Here is a 15584-nt window from a genome sequence, read left to right on the forward strand (position 1 = left end):
TGAGAATTGCTGGCCAAGCATTTGGTATCTCTAGGGGAGGTTGCAGTCATAGAATCACAGAATGGTTTGGGTTGGAAGGAACCTTAAAGATCACCCAGTTCCACCCCTGCCATGCATGGGACAGAACCTTCCACTATCCCAGGTTGCACCAAACCCCATCCAACCTGGCCTTGGGCACTTCCAGGGATGGGGCAGCCACAGCTTCACTGGCAAATGTTGGATTTCACTGCAAATGGCAACATTTGCTAGTGTCTCACCGCACTCTGAATGAGGAATTTCTTCTTAGTATCTCACCTAAATCTATTACTTTCCTTGTCCTATCATTATCTGTCCATGTAAAAATTCACTCTCCCTCCTTTTTAAACCCTCTTTAACTACTGGAAGGATGCAATGAGTTTATCCAAAAGGGATTTTTCCTCTTTTCATGGAGTGTTATAGGAAAGGCAGTCACCTGGTGCACTGGCTCTCCATCCTGAACGGTCCTGGCAATCCAGGATAACCCAACCACTCCTGACTCCTCTGAGCACCAAGGGTGCCAAAAGGGAAAAAGGAGGCAGGGAAATCTTCCACCATCTGTCTCCATCCTCTATTCTCATATAGATTAATTTCCAGTCAATCTGGGGAATGTGCTGGGAGGAAAACACCACCCTTGCTCCACCCAGAACCTGCCTATTTGCTCAGACAATCTTGTAGCACAGGGATATTTGTCTGCCTTCCCTGATAGAAAAAAAAAAATAGCTAATGCACATGATGATTAGCAATTAAGTAGGGTCAATAATTTGTAAAGTGCTCTGAATCCCTGTGTATCTGTTACTAAACCCACTCCTCTCTTCCCTCTCCACACACACTCACCTCCCTCGCCCTGCAGCTCCAATCAGAGCAGTGATTGGGCACTGCCTAATGCAGGCTCTCAGGATCAAGGACTGTCTGTGACTGTTTTGCCTATGGAGTGCCAATCCCAGAGCGAGTTTCATTTTACTCAAGGCCTCTTAACACTGCTGGAATATAAATGGCAAATGGGAACAACAGGGAAAGTCATTTACAAATTCCTGGGTAAATGCTGAGCCTTGGTGGCATCTCCTCATCTGTGATGATTTAATCGCTGGATTCTCTGCCTTTCTTTTCTTAAGCAGCACCTCAGACCAAGGGAATTTCACATCAGATTTGTCTCTAGGAACAAAGGGGTTTAAGCCTTTAAGACCTTGATCTCTCAGGGCTGAAGATTATCAGTATGAGGGACTGGATCAGCAGACTCAGGGTTAAGAAATTCTCGTGGAGATGCTTTCATTGGGGAAAGGTTTTCTTTTAGTGGTGATTACAGGAGAAATCAGAGAGACCTCACCTGTAGCAAGGCAATGTGTGTTCTACATCAAGACATTATAAAGAACAAGAGCTTAACTCCTATTTAGTTTTCAGGCTAAAAACACAGGCTGAAACCACAACTCTGCTGCCTTCAGGACCACACAAATTCCATTGGCATTTCCTTGTGCCACTCTGGGAAGGGACAGACATGTGTGAATAATCCCCTCTCTCCACTAATAGAAAAGGCAATGACTTTGGGAGCAGTCAATTACAAATCAGGCTGAGAATTGCTTTATTCATTCTAATCCAGGGTCTCTGAGGGATCTGTGAGCAAATTGCTGTGCCTGTTTTATAGTGCCCCAGCCTCAGATTCCCAGCAATGATGATAAGGACTCTCATACCACGCCTTAATGTCAAAGGATCAATATTAACCTCGTCATTATAATGCTGGTAAAGGTTGATGATATTGATTTCTTGTCCTTGGTGCCAAGGCATGTTGGATACCACATGGTGATTATCCCAGATGCAGAACTGCAGCTGCTGCCTCCTAAAAGTCTCATTAAGCAGCCTGAAAGCAGCTTCTCATTTGGGTGCCTGCAACAGCTTGAACATATCCCTGCCTTCTCCTGGGACAGAAGAAATTGGAGAATTTAGGATGATACTCTCTGCTCAGAGAGTGGTGAGGCCCTGGCATAGGATGCCCAGAGAATTTGTGGCTGTCCCATCTCTGGAAGTATTGAAATCCAAGTTGGATGAGGCTCTGAGCAATGTGGGATAGTGGGAAGTGTCCCTGGCCATGGCAGGAGGGTTGGAACTCAATGATCTTTAAGGTTCCTTCAAACCAAAACATTCTACTGTTCTGTGATTTACCTTTCCCCAAATTCTCCCTCACCTCACCCAAGTGTTAGATGAGCCAGCCATTCTGACTGCCCCCTCTTAATGAGGGGAGTTGGAAGGAGGCAGAGGCACAGAGAGAAGCCTGAAACCTTCTCCTTTCTGCAGTGGAAAACATAAACAAGGTGTCAAGGGCAGAGCTGGGAATGACAGAGGCAGCCTGGATTAGCATCTTCCTGTGCAGGGTGAGTGTATCCAACAGCTCAGAGAGGGAAAGGGCCCTGGCAGGAGAAATGCCTGCTGACAACCTGCTTGTTCCCCAGCCTGCCTCAGAGGTGACCACACAAAAACCATTTCCATGTGGTTTTCGGCCACCTCTGTTCCCCTTCCAGGCAAAATCCACATCTCTGGTATGAAGAGGGATTGGCTGTGCCTATCAAAACCTATGGAGCTTTTGCATTAAATATTTGGTTTAATAGTGCAAAGGTGCGGCCTCAGCTGGAGTTTGACTTTCTGACTCTGTTTTGGGAGTTGTTCGTGGAGCCAGGAGTGCTGGGTGACACAAATTGTGTGGTGTCCTCATCAAAACTGCTCTGAGAGGGGACACTTGGCTCCTGGGTTGTCCCCCCAGGTGATTTTCTCACTGTCCTTCTGGAAGATGTTCAGCTGAAGACAATTTGACTTCTCTCGGTGTTGTAAAGATGGGCAAATTTTTTAGCTTTACAAAACCTCCTCAGTTCATCCTGCAGACACAATACTGGCCACAGCCCTGCCTTTCAGTGCTCTTACAACAAGAAATATGTCACAGCTCATGGAGGAGTGAGAAACTGCAGTGTTGGGGACCACAGGAATCCTTCAGCTGGAAATGCTGTCCAGGAAACAAGATGGAATTGCACAGGCTTGCAGAGCTCTGGGTGTTGCATTTCATGATGCTTATAGGTTTATGCAGTGTTCTGCAAAGGTTTTATAGATGAAAATCATGGCTCTTCAAGCCAGGAAAGATGGAACAGAGAATCGTTGAATTGTTTCAGTTGGAAAAGCCAACTCAGTCTAAGATCAGTGATTCTTAGGTTTCTGTGGTTGAAATGGCTCCTGAGGTTTTTCTCCCAGCCCTGTGACTGAGAAGTCGAGATTCATCGGTTCTGCTTTTCAAGGTTGTTTATTTTCTCTTATCTATTAAATTCTTCCTGTGACCTGCTGAGGTATGTCCAGCAGGTTGGGTTGTGGCCCATACTGACCACCCTTGGGGTGGTGTTAGCTTTTTATACTAAGAACTACGTGTACTTTATTTACAATAATTTTCCAATGCCTATCACCTATGTTAGACAGTCAGTCTCTACTCTAAACCAATCCAAAAGTGTCACCATCACAGCAGAAGATGGAGGACAAGAAGAAGAAGAAGGACAGGACACGCCCAGATTCCTCCATCTTGCCTCTTGAACCCCCATTCTAAATCCCCAAAATTCAACTTTTTCACCCTGTGAGAAATTAACTATCATTCTACTCAAACTCTTGTGGCTTGTAAATCTTCACACAAAGTTGGTATTTTTTTTCCATGGGCTAAAATCAAAGGCACAGGCGTTTTTGACTCTGTGCCAAGGTCTCTGAGCCCCTTGCCAGGGTCTCGAGTCATCCTGGGCAGCCAGAGCAATGTCCTGGGTTCCGACAAGTGAATCCAGCCATCAACCCAGCACTGCCAAGCCCACCACTAAACCACATCCCCAGCAGATCATGTAAAGACATGAAAGGAAATTTCACAAGTGCTCTCCTTTGACAGCCTTTTATGAAAATAGATAGTGATCCTGGTAGCAGGGACGGTTCCACTCAGCTTGGGCTGCACAGTTAGATTTGAATGGGATCATATCTTCCTCACCATGGGGAGACACATGTGGCTGAGCAAATCTGTCCCCTCTGTGCTTTGGGATCTGCAGCAACATGAAGAAACAAACAGTGCATGAACCCAGCTCTGGTGTGATTTATACAAATTCAGAGAGGTTCAGGGCGGAGAAGCATTTCATTCCTCCCTGGTGATGCAGGCTGGATTTCTCCTCACAAGTCTGTTCTCTGATATTTTGCCTGCTCTGCTTTGAAATGAGTTAAGTGATTAGGCCTCTATGGCTTTCTTTTGGGAAGATTCTTCCATGGTTTTATTTGATCTCCCATTCCAGACTAAACATTCCCTTTCTCATTTCCCTGCCCTCCTCCCCCACCATTTCCACATAAATAATCTCTCTTTATCCCTAGTGTTTCATTTGCAGGGATTCATGTAATAAGCACAGCTTTATGCTGGGTTTCCTTGAAAGCTGTACACTGGCCTCATTTCCATCTTCCTTAAGTGATTTGTAGAGCAGAGGGAGATTGAAGCTGATCCTAAATGATTGTTCAGATTTGACCTCGTTACCTTCATTTGCAGGGACTGGGGAATGCTGTGGGCATCAGTGGCAGCTTTGGCCACTCAGCAGCTTTGAAAAAATCACATCATTTATTTGGGTGCCCAGAAGGGAGTGACCTGAGCAGATTTTGGCAGTTTTGGTAGTGGGAAATACTGACCTGACCTGTAGCTGGCTGTGCCCTGACAACATCTCCATGAAGGAGAGTCACAGGGTTAAAGTCAAGGTAGGAACACACCAAGCAACTGGGAAAGTACCAAGAACCATCTTGTTGTCCAAATCAGGGGTTTTTTTTGGCCCAATGTCCTCTCATTAGCAGTGGCTAAGAAGGGAAAATAGCAGAACAAGACAAATATGCAACATCCAGACAGCCTGAAAGGAAGCTGTGGCCAACTGGGGCTTGACATCTTCTCCCAGGCAACCAGCAACAGGAAAAGAGAGAATGTGCCAGGAAGATTCATGCTGGAAATCAGGAAGAATTTATTCACTGAAAGGCTTGTCAGACATTGGAATGGGCTGCCAAAGGAGGTGATGGAATCACCATCCCTGGAAGTGTTCAAGAAATGATTGCATGTGGCACTGAGTGCTGTGATTTGGTCAGCAAGGTCAGAGGTTGGACTCGATGATCCTGAAGGTCCTTTCCAACTTTGCACAACTCAGCAGCTTGAAGCCCAGGGAACTTCTGGACAAGAGCTGCTGGCTTTGTATCTATTACCATCTTTGGGTTTGTCTTTCATGCATCTCCCCAGTTACATTTTATATTCATGGAAACTTTGGTGCCTTTTCCTGCTGTGAAAGCACTGCACCGTTTGACACCGCTCTGTGTCTGTAAATTATGTCCTTGACTGGTTTTGCACCTGCCTCCCGCTCATTTCATTTGACACCCCTCAATTCCAGTGCTGGAAAACTCAAGGAGCAGTCAGTCCCTGGTTACCTTGCCCTGCAGCTCATGAACTTTTAATGTATGTTTATAATTTTTTCTCCCCTCACCCATCTCCCTTCCATGAAGAAAAGTCAAACAATCATGGAATGGTTTGGTTTGCAAGGGGTCTTGAAGATCACCTCATTCCAAGCCTCCTTTCTTTGTTCAGAGACATCTTCCACTATCTCAGGTTGCTCTAAGCCCTGTCCAACCTGTACTTGAAAACTCCCAGGGATGGGGCAGCCACAGCTTCCCTGGAAAATCTGTGCCAGGGCCTCACTGCCCTCACAGTAAAGAATTCCTTCCTGTTATCTAACCTAAGACTACCCTCTTTCAGCTTAAAACCATTCCCCTTTGTCCTATCACTGCATGTCCTTACAATGAATTATTGTGCTTTTTAGGGAGCTTGGGGTGTTGGTTTTTATATTAATGTGCACAATCTGCAAAACAGCAAAGTGTTCCATGGGATTTATATTGGAAAGGGCAGAGAAGGAACCATTGGAGCAACTCCCTTGTGGCCTTCATCTCATGGGGCACAAGGAGGGGACATCCCCCTGAAAGATTTCTCTCCTTTTTTTCCCTCAGAAGGGACAAACTGAATGTATGACTCTCCAGGGAATGATCACTGGTTGGTGTAATGGAAGGATGTCTTCAGAATAACCCCTTCTGGACTTGCTCTTTTCCAGCACAGTAGGAAGGAGAGTGATAAAGGGGCAGCTCCCTGACTTGTCCCATTGTGTAACAAATTCAGGATTCAGATGGTATAAGGCAATCTCATTCTTGATCTCCCTTCAGTATCCTTCCCCACTATTTACATAAGAAATGACATTTTTCCCCCTCATTTGCTAATTGAGATGATTCAGAAACTGTGATATAAATTCTACTACTAAATATTCCCAGTGGTAGCACACAGAGCTGTGGTGGTGTTTTTGCAGTCTGGACATGTTTTTCAGACACAAAATGCCCTGACCTACTGAGTTGGAGACAGCTGCCAACAAGATGTGTCTTCAGCTGGGGTCAGTGAGAGGCTAAATCCAAAAAAGCAAAATCAGAGGTGGATGTGGATTATCAGCAAAACCCCTTTTGCTTTATTGATTGTCTTGTGTAGATTCTTTAGTTTTTGCTGTTGTCACTGCCATCTAATTTAAGGGATTGCTGTTAAATTAAAAGGCATGACTGAGTGACTGTCATCTGAGACACATTGCAGCTGTCAGCTGTGAAGATAAACTCTGGATTGAGATGCTCATCTTCCTGAAGATCAAGGGTGTTTGGACGAGGTGTCTAAGTGGAGCCCTCTCAGTTAATTTGCAGTAGGAAAGACCCATTCTTTTGCAAACTCTGCTTAAGATTCAGAATGAGAAATGCCAAATATGAGATCGCTGGTTGATGTAAACCACCTTGGAATTTTCTCCATTTAACCAGAGAATTAAAATGCATTGGGTCAGCCTTGCATGAAAAGTAATTTGTTTTAGTCCATGGTCATGATAAGAACTGACTGAGGAGGATCAAAAAACTCTTTGGAAACTGGATTAAAGGCCTCCCTGAATGACAGGCACTCAGACCAGCCACGAGCCTCAGATGCAACAGCCACCTTTGTTAAAACACATTCTAGGAGCTTGGGCTGCTCCCCAAAAATAAAAAATACAAGTTAAACCTGGCTGTGTGATCAAGGTGATAGCTTCTGGTTGTGATGGGAACCTCTGGAGCTGGAGGCATGAGCCACAGCTCCTCCAGTTTAGAGGGATAAAGGGCAAAGTGAGAGAACTCTGTGATTCTACGAGGCCATACCTGAGAAAAACGTCACAAAGTGGGAACGGTTTAGGTGTGTGACTTTTGGAGGGTTCTGTGCCCTTGAAAAGCAAAATCCTGCATAGAGCAGTTGCAGCAGCCTCATTATTTGTGGATTAAGGACAGATGGCAACTCAACCCGCATCTATCAGCAGGAGCAGCAGTTTGCTGAGAGCTCATGGAACAGGACTCAAGGGGTAGCAAGGGCTGCCTGCAAAGGGTCCCATTAACTTCAGAGCAAGCCTGCACTGCATTTCATGTGCATTCCTCACTTCCCAGCATCAAAAACAACATCCAACCTCATGCTCAAAATGGAAGAAAGGGCAGAGCAAGGGATTGTGTGGTGGGCAAGTAGGCATGAACATTTTATAGAGGGTGGGGAGTCTGTGGGGGCTGTGTGAGCTCAGCCAGCAGAGACTGAGGGATGGACTGAGGGATGGGGCAGCTGTGCAGCCTCTGCAGGGATCACATCACACTTGCATCCCTTCTGCAGCTCCTGCATTGTGCTGAAAGCATCTGTGTGACACCACAGCCGTTGTAGATCATTCCACAGCCTTTGCAGGTCATTCTTTTCATAGAGCTCTGGAATCATTCAGGTTGGAAAAGATCACCAAGCCCAACCATCATGTTCACCACCACTGTGTCCTCAAGTGCCACATCCACACCTTGTCCGAACACTCACAGGGATGTTGACCTCACCTCTTCCCTGGGCAGCCTGTTACAGTGCTTAACAATCCTTTCTGTGGAGAAATTTTTCCAAATAAATAATCTAAAACTCCCCCTGACACATCTTGAGGCTGTTTCATCCCATCACTTGTTACTTGGCTGACACCCACCTCACTACAAGCTCCTGTCAGGGAGCTGTAGGGAGAGATGAGGTCTCCCTTCAGCCTTTTTCTCCAGGCTGAGCCCCCCCAGCTCCCTCAGACACTCCTTTCCAGAAGCCAGATGCAGCAGTGGGCACAAGAACCCTGTGTTTTCCTCATGGCACAGCATTTTCCCCCTTGAAATGTGGGATAGGAATAACTTCATATAATAGACTCTTAACCACTTGTTTACAGCTCCACTAAAAAAGATAAATCACTTGAAGCAGTGAAGGACTAGACCCAGGAAAAGAAGGAGGATTTCAAAAGGTTTATCTGACAGCCAATAAATAAGATAAATAACATGCAGCATTTAATTTGTCAGGACCATGGTACAACCTGATGATAAAAAAGGACTGCTCCATAAAGTGGAGAATACCTTTGTCTTGGCTGTAAATGCCTGGGTTGATTTACTAAGTGCCCTGGTAGTTCTCTAGCTCCTCTTTAGCACTCACAAATGGGATGGAAACTGAGGAGTAAGGAGAGGAAGGAAGTTATCTGAGCTCAACCTCATAAACTGATCTCATTCCAGTTAAGGATTTGAGATCATGAAGGTTTTTATCTCATTTTGCCTGGTTCTCCCATTTCTGAGATAAGCAGAGTAAGAGTTACCCCCTCTGCCCTGCTCTGCTCAGGTGAGACCCCACCTGCAGAGCTGCCTCCAGCCCTGGGGGCCCAGCACAGGAAGGACGTGGAGATGTTGGAGGAGTCCAGAGAAGGCACCAAGGGGACCAGAGGGATGGAGCAGCTCTGCTGTGAGGGAAAGCTGAGAGAATTTGGATTGTTCAACCTGGAGAAAAGAAGCTTTAGGGTTACCTAATTGTGGCTTTCCAGTACCTAAAGGAAGCCTACAAGAAACATGGAGAGAAAACATTTACAAAGGCCTGGGGTGACAGGACAAGGGGGAATAGCTTCAAACTGAAAGAAAAGAGGTTTGGCTTGGATATCAGGAAGAAATTCTTCTTTGTGAGGGTGGTGAGGTCCTGGCAAAGGTTTTCCAGAGAAGCTGTGGCTGTCCCATCCCTGGAAGTGCCCAAGGCCAGGTTGGATGGGGCTTGGAGCAACCTGGGCTGGTGGAAGGTGTCCCTGCCCATGGCAGGGAGGGTGAAACAAGATGACCTCTGAGGTCCCTTCTAGCTCAAACCATTCCGTGATTCTGTGATTCTGTGATTTAAGAAATCAAAGATTGGCACCTTCGTTATCCTTCCCTCTTTCATGTAATGAGACCAGACAACATTAATTTCTTTGTGTATTTTAGGGGATCAGTGCCATAATGGGTCATATCCCAAAATGCAGAACTGTTTGAATAATCCGTCATCAAACTGGGAGCACCATGACAGCCAGTGAGTCTGGGCCCATATTTTGCTTACAAACACAATATAAAATAACTTCTAAAGACACTGGAGGAATTATGCATTTTGTCTCAACAAAAAGCATCCCAAATAAATCACAATTCAAGCCAAGGCTTATGTGAAGCTGCTTTCTCCTTTCCCCAGCCTCACTCCTAATCTGCAAGGGAGTGAGATGGAAGACACACATCCTGAAAAGTGCAAGCCAGGAGCTGATTAACTCCTAAAGGTGTCTGGTTACAGATATCCTATTGATCAGCTCGAGCCTGGCATTAGGATACCTCCCATTACACTTACAAAGGAAACACAATCTGTCTTCCATAAGGAAATGGAAGACAAGCTTGTGTTCCCGTGCTGTTTAGGAAAGTGACCAGCACAGAAAGTGACCTTTGAGGGAAAGACAGTCTTCTTCAAGGTCAAGAATTTGTTTTGTGCCAGTAACAACTCCATCCTCCACGCTGCTGCCAGCATCTCTGGGTACTTTGCTGGCAAGTTCACTGCCCTCCATTGCCTTCCTGCTCCATTTTTCCATGTTATTCTCATGATTAAATATCTGAGCAGCTTCCATGGACATCAGCAGTGGAAACGTTGCTGAGCCTGTGTTTATTTTCACTTTGTCTTGTAGGGAAAAGTTAAACCACAACCAGGCTGGAGGTAGCAGAGTATGAACTGACGGGTTTTTGCTGTGGAGGTGGACAAGTGTTTGCCCATCCCTGTGCAAGAGGGTGCTGATAATATCCCTAAATTCTGGTCTGGCATCTAATTGGGCTCTTTTTTTCCAGACAGGGCTGGTGTCCTGTAGAGGTTGTGTAGGGACCAGCAGAGCCCAGAGCTCAGAGTACAGCCACAATCTCATAAATAGCAATTCAGTGAGGCTGAGTCAGCTGAAGTGCATCATCTGCATCTCTGAATTCTCTGGCTGTTGGCAAGGGGGAAAAAAGAAAAAGAGGGAAGGGTGGGTTATTTCATTTTTATTTTAAAAACAAGAATTTTCCCAGTGTCTCCTGTCTTCAAAAAACCCTGCATCTTTAGCTCGTTATCCTTATCTGTGCCTGAGCACAGCACTGAGCTGAATTCCCTGGACCTGAAACATCTCCAAGGGTAGCTGTGGGTAATGAGAGAATTCACAGCAGGAAAAGCAGCCATGTGAAAGTGGCCACCTCTGGGCTGAAGGGCCACCTCTGCTCCTCCCCATGAGGTGGACAAATGATGGAGCAGAACAGTGAAGCCAGGGCTTATTTCAGCAGATTTTAGATTGCTGCATGTGGCCTATGGGGAGGCAACTGACCACTGAGGGATGTGACAGCTTATCCATCACCTGAAAGGACTGGATAACCCCCTGCTGACTTTTACAACCCAAAACTCAGCCTTGCTGTGCTCCCCGCAGGTGTTTGGACTGTGGGAGGCCAGCCAGATTCAGATGGTCTTCACAGTCCATCCTGCCCATCAGCATTTATGGATGTTCCACCCAGTCCAGTTGCTTTTGGCAGGAAGCTGGAAAGACACAGTGGTGGAGAAGGCTGCAGAGGCTCAGAATTTCCCTTTAGTAGCAGGATCATCCTTGCAGCCAGGTGGTTTGGTGGATCCATCAGTTTTCAGAGCTGTAGATTGTTGTGGGGAAAGCTGAGCGTTGCTGACAGCAGCACTGAGCATGGCCTGGGAGAGGAGCCAAAAATGCACCTTCATCTTGCTCCCTGTGGGTTCTACAAAGGGTGCTGGAGGAGAATGCCATTCCCATGTTATTCCCCCACCAAAGCTGTCCTTGAGAGCTGTGCCTCTCTGTGGCTGCTGGGGTCTGCAGTGTGGGGAAAGGAAATGTCTTTTTTTTGGGGAATATGAGTGGTAGAACCTTATCTCCTCTCACCTTCCTTGTCTTCACATTGTGTGTTTGTGTGGTGGCAGAAGGAGGAGGCACTACCTCACTGATGGTGGGTTTGTACCTTGAAGTGGTTTTTGCTTGTGTCTTCTGGGGTTGGAAGCCAACAGGACACAAAAACGGACAGAGGGTCTTGTCAGAGGGGAACATTTTGCCACAGTAAGCACAGGAAGGGCAGCACTAGTTGGAATCAGAATATCCTGAAGTGGAAGGGATCCCCAAGGATCACTGAAGTCCAACTCCTGGCTCTGCACAGGGCAGCCCCAAGAACCCCACCATGTGCCTGAAGGCATTGTCCAAACACTTCTTAAACTCTAGAAATAGAAATAACTGAAGATAAGTCAATGTAAAGTCAGGCAAGGCTTCTCCCTTCCCCTTCTTGACTTCCTGGGTGTCCTGGTTCAGGGTAAATTCTGGAGAGAACCCCCCAGAGGGGCTCCTCTTGGAAAGCAGATTCAATTGGCCCCTCCCACCAGCTGTTCCAGGAGAAAAATACCTCCTTGGAGAAAAGTGGAAAAAAAACTGTTTATAAACCAATAAAACCTAAACAATATTAAACAATAAAACCCCTTGCTGCTCCAAAAGAGATGACAAACTCAGAAAGTCTCCCCTCCAGCGCTGGAAATGCCGCGGCTCAGGCCCGGCCTGGTGGGCCTCAGGTGCTCTTCTGGTGCTCAGGCCAGAGCAGGTTTAAACAGCTCCAAAGAAAAGGGAAACAAACCCCACAGTGCAGGGAACTTCTTTGATTCAGCTAGCTAAACTAACTAAAACAAAGGAGAGCTCTGTCCCGCTGTCTGTCCGTCTGCAGACAACGCAGTCCAGGAGCAGGAATGTGGAGGAGTGAGTGCAGTGTCTGAAAACAAACTGCGCGCTTCTTCTCTCCCCCTTAACTCTTGGAACAAGTCTTAAAGGTAGAAAACTTATTATTCAGCATAAACAGAACAAGATTATTGGGGATAAAAGCATCAAATAGTGTCACAATCCACCCTTACGAACAGGGTTCGTGATGGCTCGTGGATTTGATCTCAGGGTGCAAAAAGAACCAACACGGTACAAGGGGTTTGCAATGATAATCAAAACAAACACACATTTATTGAATGACCACAGCAAAATGCGATAGAGAGATTAAGGGAGAGAAAAAGAGAAAAAGAAAAAGGCGGGGGGGGGGGGGGGGGAATAGCTACCAAATATAGACGAAGTTCTTTGGTCCAGTCCAGGCAAGGATCCACCTGTTACATCAGGGAGATCTCAAAATCTCTAGCTAACTCAGAGGTTTTTATTATGATAATTCTATTGAAAATTGTGAGGGAGGGGAAACAGATACAATAAGGAATAGATGTAACAGGTAGTCCATGTCCTCAGCAGTAAACCAGAGCCATTGTTTTCTTGGTCCAGTGGTCACAGCATCTCAGGCAAACATCTCAGTTTGGCCAGCTTGCCTCCCCCACACACCTCCCCCGGGTTGGGGGTCTCAGTCCCAGTCCTTGGAAGGAGCAGAGGGGCCTTTTCACATGGGGGTTTCATGTCTCAGTCCTTGATGTAAAGGCTTCTTACATCTCAGTCTGTTTGTCACAGTGGTTGTAAAACAGGTGAGGGTCTTCTGTGGGAGACCACCCAGAACTCAGGAGAAGTCCAGCCAGGCCGAGAGGTGGGACAGCTTCTAAGGCTATTGTTGCAAAAAGGGCACGGTGCCCCCTTCTTTGGGCTCAGTGTAGCATACAGCAAACAACACCTGTGAGAACAATAACTTAGCACTGTGCTCTCAGGTCTCAGGGCCTTTGGCGTGTGACTTTCTCCTACAGGGCTAGACGGGGGGATCTTCTCTTCAGTGGTCCCCAAATGATGATCGTGAGGCAGATGAGGGAAAATTCAGACAGACTCTCACAATAGTCAACCCAGGACACTGGGCTACCCTGCAGTTTCCAGTCCCACCACTTTTAGAGACACCCCATGTGAAAAACGCCAATCACTTGTTTTTTTAAAATTTTTAAAGTTTAATTGTAATAAAACGGTTATAAAAATAGTAATACAATTAGAGTAATAATAATTTGGACAATTTGAATTAGGACAATATGAGACAATATAGACAAAGAGTTACAGAAGTCCCGGTATCTTTTTCTGAGCAGCACCAGCCCAAAAAAGGACACCCATTAACAGAGGATTAACCCTTATGAGCAATAGCCTGTTGAATATTCATACACCTCTTACATGATGCATAAATTCCATTCAAACAAAGGATTCGGTCTGGTCATCCTCAACTTCCTCCTCCTAATCCTAAGGAGGATTCGCCTTCGATCTTTAGCTAGGCAGGAAGAATTCAGTTTCTTCTGATAAGAGAACAATAAATTCCTTTTCTCTGAAAGATTTAGGAGTCTTGTGGCTTCTGTCTGGTGCGAGTGCCTCTTTTCTTTCATAAAAAAATTATTCCACTTACACAGTGTGAAGGTGTTCACAGGGGTCTTAGGATGAGGGAAGAGATGAGAATGTTGACTCCATGTTTCAGAAGGCTTGATTTAATATTTTATGATATATATTATATTGAAACTATACTAAAAGAATAGAAGAAAGGATTTCATCAGAAGGCTAGCTAAGAATAGAAAAGGAAAGAATGAATAACAAAGGCTTGTGACTGACTGAGACAGTCCAGACAGCTGGACTGTGATTGGCCATTAATTAGAAACAATCACATGAGACCAATCACAGATCCACCTGTTGCATTCCACAGCTGCAGATAATCATTGTTTACATTTTATTCCTGAGGCCTCTCAGCTTCTCAGGAGAAAAAAATCCTAAGGAAAGGATTTTTGATAAAACATGTCTGTGACAACATAGTTCTTATTTTAACTACAAAAGTTACCTTTTAACTACAAGGCTACATTTATTATATTATTAAAATGTTAATACAGCACTACTAATCAACACATCAAAATACATACAGTAAATACCTACGTAGAGCCGTATTTTTACACTTTTCACACCCCAGTTTTGAGTCTCGGCAGCTGGAACACGGCAGGCTCTGGGCTCTCTCGGAGGCTGACGGGGCTTTTCTGGATCTTGCCCAGGTGGTTGGAACTCCTGGTCGGCTTGGGGCGACTGCACCAAGGACTGCGGGGGCGGCCTGCAGACCCGCATGCGCTCCTGCAAGCCCCTTCCCAACGAGGGCCTGGCCTGCGAGGGAGTGCTGGAGGAAGGACGGCTGTGCAATAGGAAGGCTTGCAATAGTAAGTGGAGGCATGTTCCCTTGCACGCGCGGCTCCCGGGAGGAGGAGGAGGAGGAGGATGGCTTCATCCCCATCGAGGATGGAGGGTGCTGCAGAGGCTCGGGGAAGCTGCCCCGGGGCTGTGTTGGAGCAGGGAGCCCAGGGGAATGTGTGGATTTGGCTGTGCATGGCCCTGCCCGTGTCCCTGCCTGTCTCGCATGCACACGCACACGTGCTGGCACAGTCTTCCTGCACCTTCCAGGCCTTCAACCCAAAGAATTTATAGGAATCCGTGAGCAGGCTTACATCAGGTTTTCTTATCCTGCTGCCACGTCCTTACAGGCATTTTATTTTTTTTTTCAGTTTTCCCAAATAATTAAAGCTGAGAGAGATGTTAATCTTGCTTCTTCTTGGTTTAGTTCAAGAGCAGTGACCCTGCCCCTTTCTTTCACAAATGGAAGCCCCTGGTGATAAGATGAAGAGAAAGATCTGGCTGTTTGACAGGGATTGAGTGATGCAAAGGCTTTGGTGTGTGCTCCACTGTAATGCATCCTCCTTCCAGGTCCTCTTCTCCAGAGAACAGGGCACAGAGTGCCCACACCAGTCAGATACTGATGCGTTGAGCTGGTGAACCTCCAGCACTTTCAACCCCAGTTCTTCTGTTACTTTAAGCTGTGTTGAGAGGGGGATGAAGAGACAAAGCCAACTGCAGAAACAGCTCAGCCCAATAAATGCAAGCAAATGGCTGGTTATAATTATTCCCTTCTTTTTATTTCAAATTCAGAGTAGAGAATGTTTGAATAACTCCTCTGACTAGTCAAATAACTAAGGAAAGTTCAACTGTCTTCAAAGGCTGGGAAGTATCTCCTGATAAGAGGGAAGTTCAAATAAAGGGACATAAATATATTCCTCTAATAAGGGCTAAAATGATTTCATGCATTTTTTAACATTTCCATAAATTTAAAATATGCTGCAATTAGGCTTAGATTTTTTTTTAATGAAACCTGGTGTATTGAATTCCATCTCCTTGGCTCACAATTGCTAAATTCCCTCTGAGCTT

General features: G+C 45.9%; 1 protein-coding gene across 16 annotated transcripts in view; it reads left to right on the forward strand.

Annotated features, from left to right (window-relative positions):
• Positions 1-15584, forward strand: part of ADGRB1 (adhesion G protein-coupled receptor B1) — a 289794-nt gene that overhangs the window by 113481 nt on the left and 160729 nt on the right. For 14 of the 16 annotated variants that reach the window (XM_071421902.1, XM_071421903.1, XM_071421911.1 and 11 more), the window contains one exon: positions 14387-14545. The exons of the other annotated variants lie outside the window; for them this stretch is intronic. In XM_071421902.1, coding sequence (XP_071278003.1) covers positions 14387-14545 — 159 coding nt within the window. The remainder of the gene's footprint in view (positions 1-14386; positions 14546-15584) is intronic. 16 annotated transcript variants of the gene reach the window in all.

Source organism: Agelaius tricolor, unplaced genomic scaffold, assembly GCF_023055355.1.
Source record: "Agelaius tricolor isolate 1412-34295 unplaced genomic scaffold, bAgeTri1.0.p SCAF_2, whole genome shotgun sequence".
In the NCBI taxonomy this organism is placed as follows: domain Eukaryota; kingdom Metazoa; phylum Chordata; class Aves; order Passeriformes; family Icteridae; genus Agelaius; species Agelaius tricolor.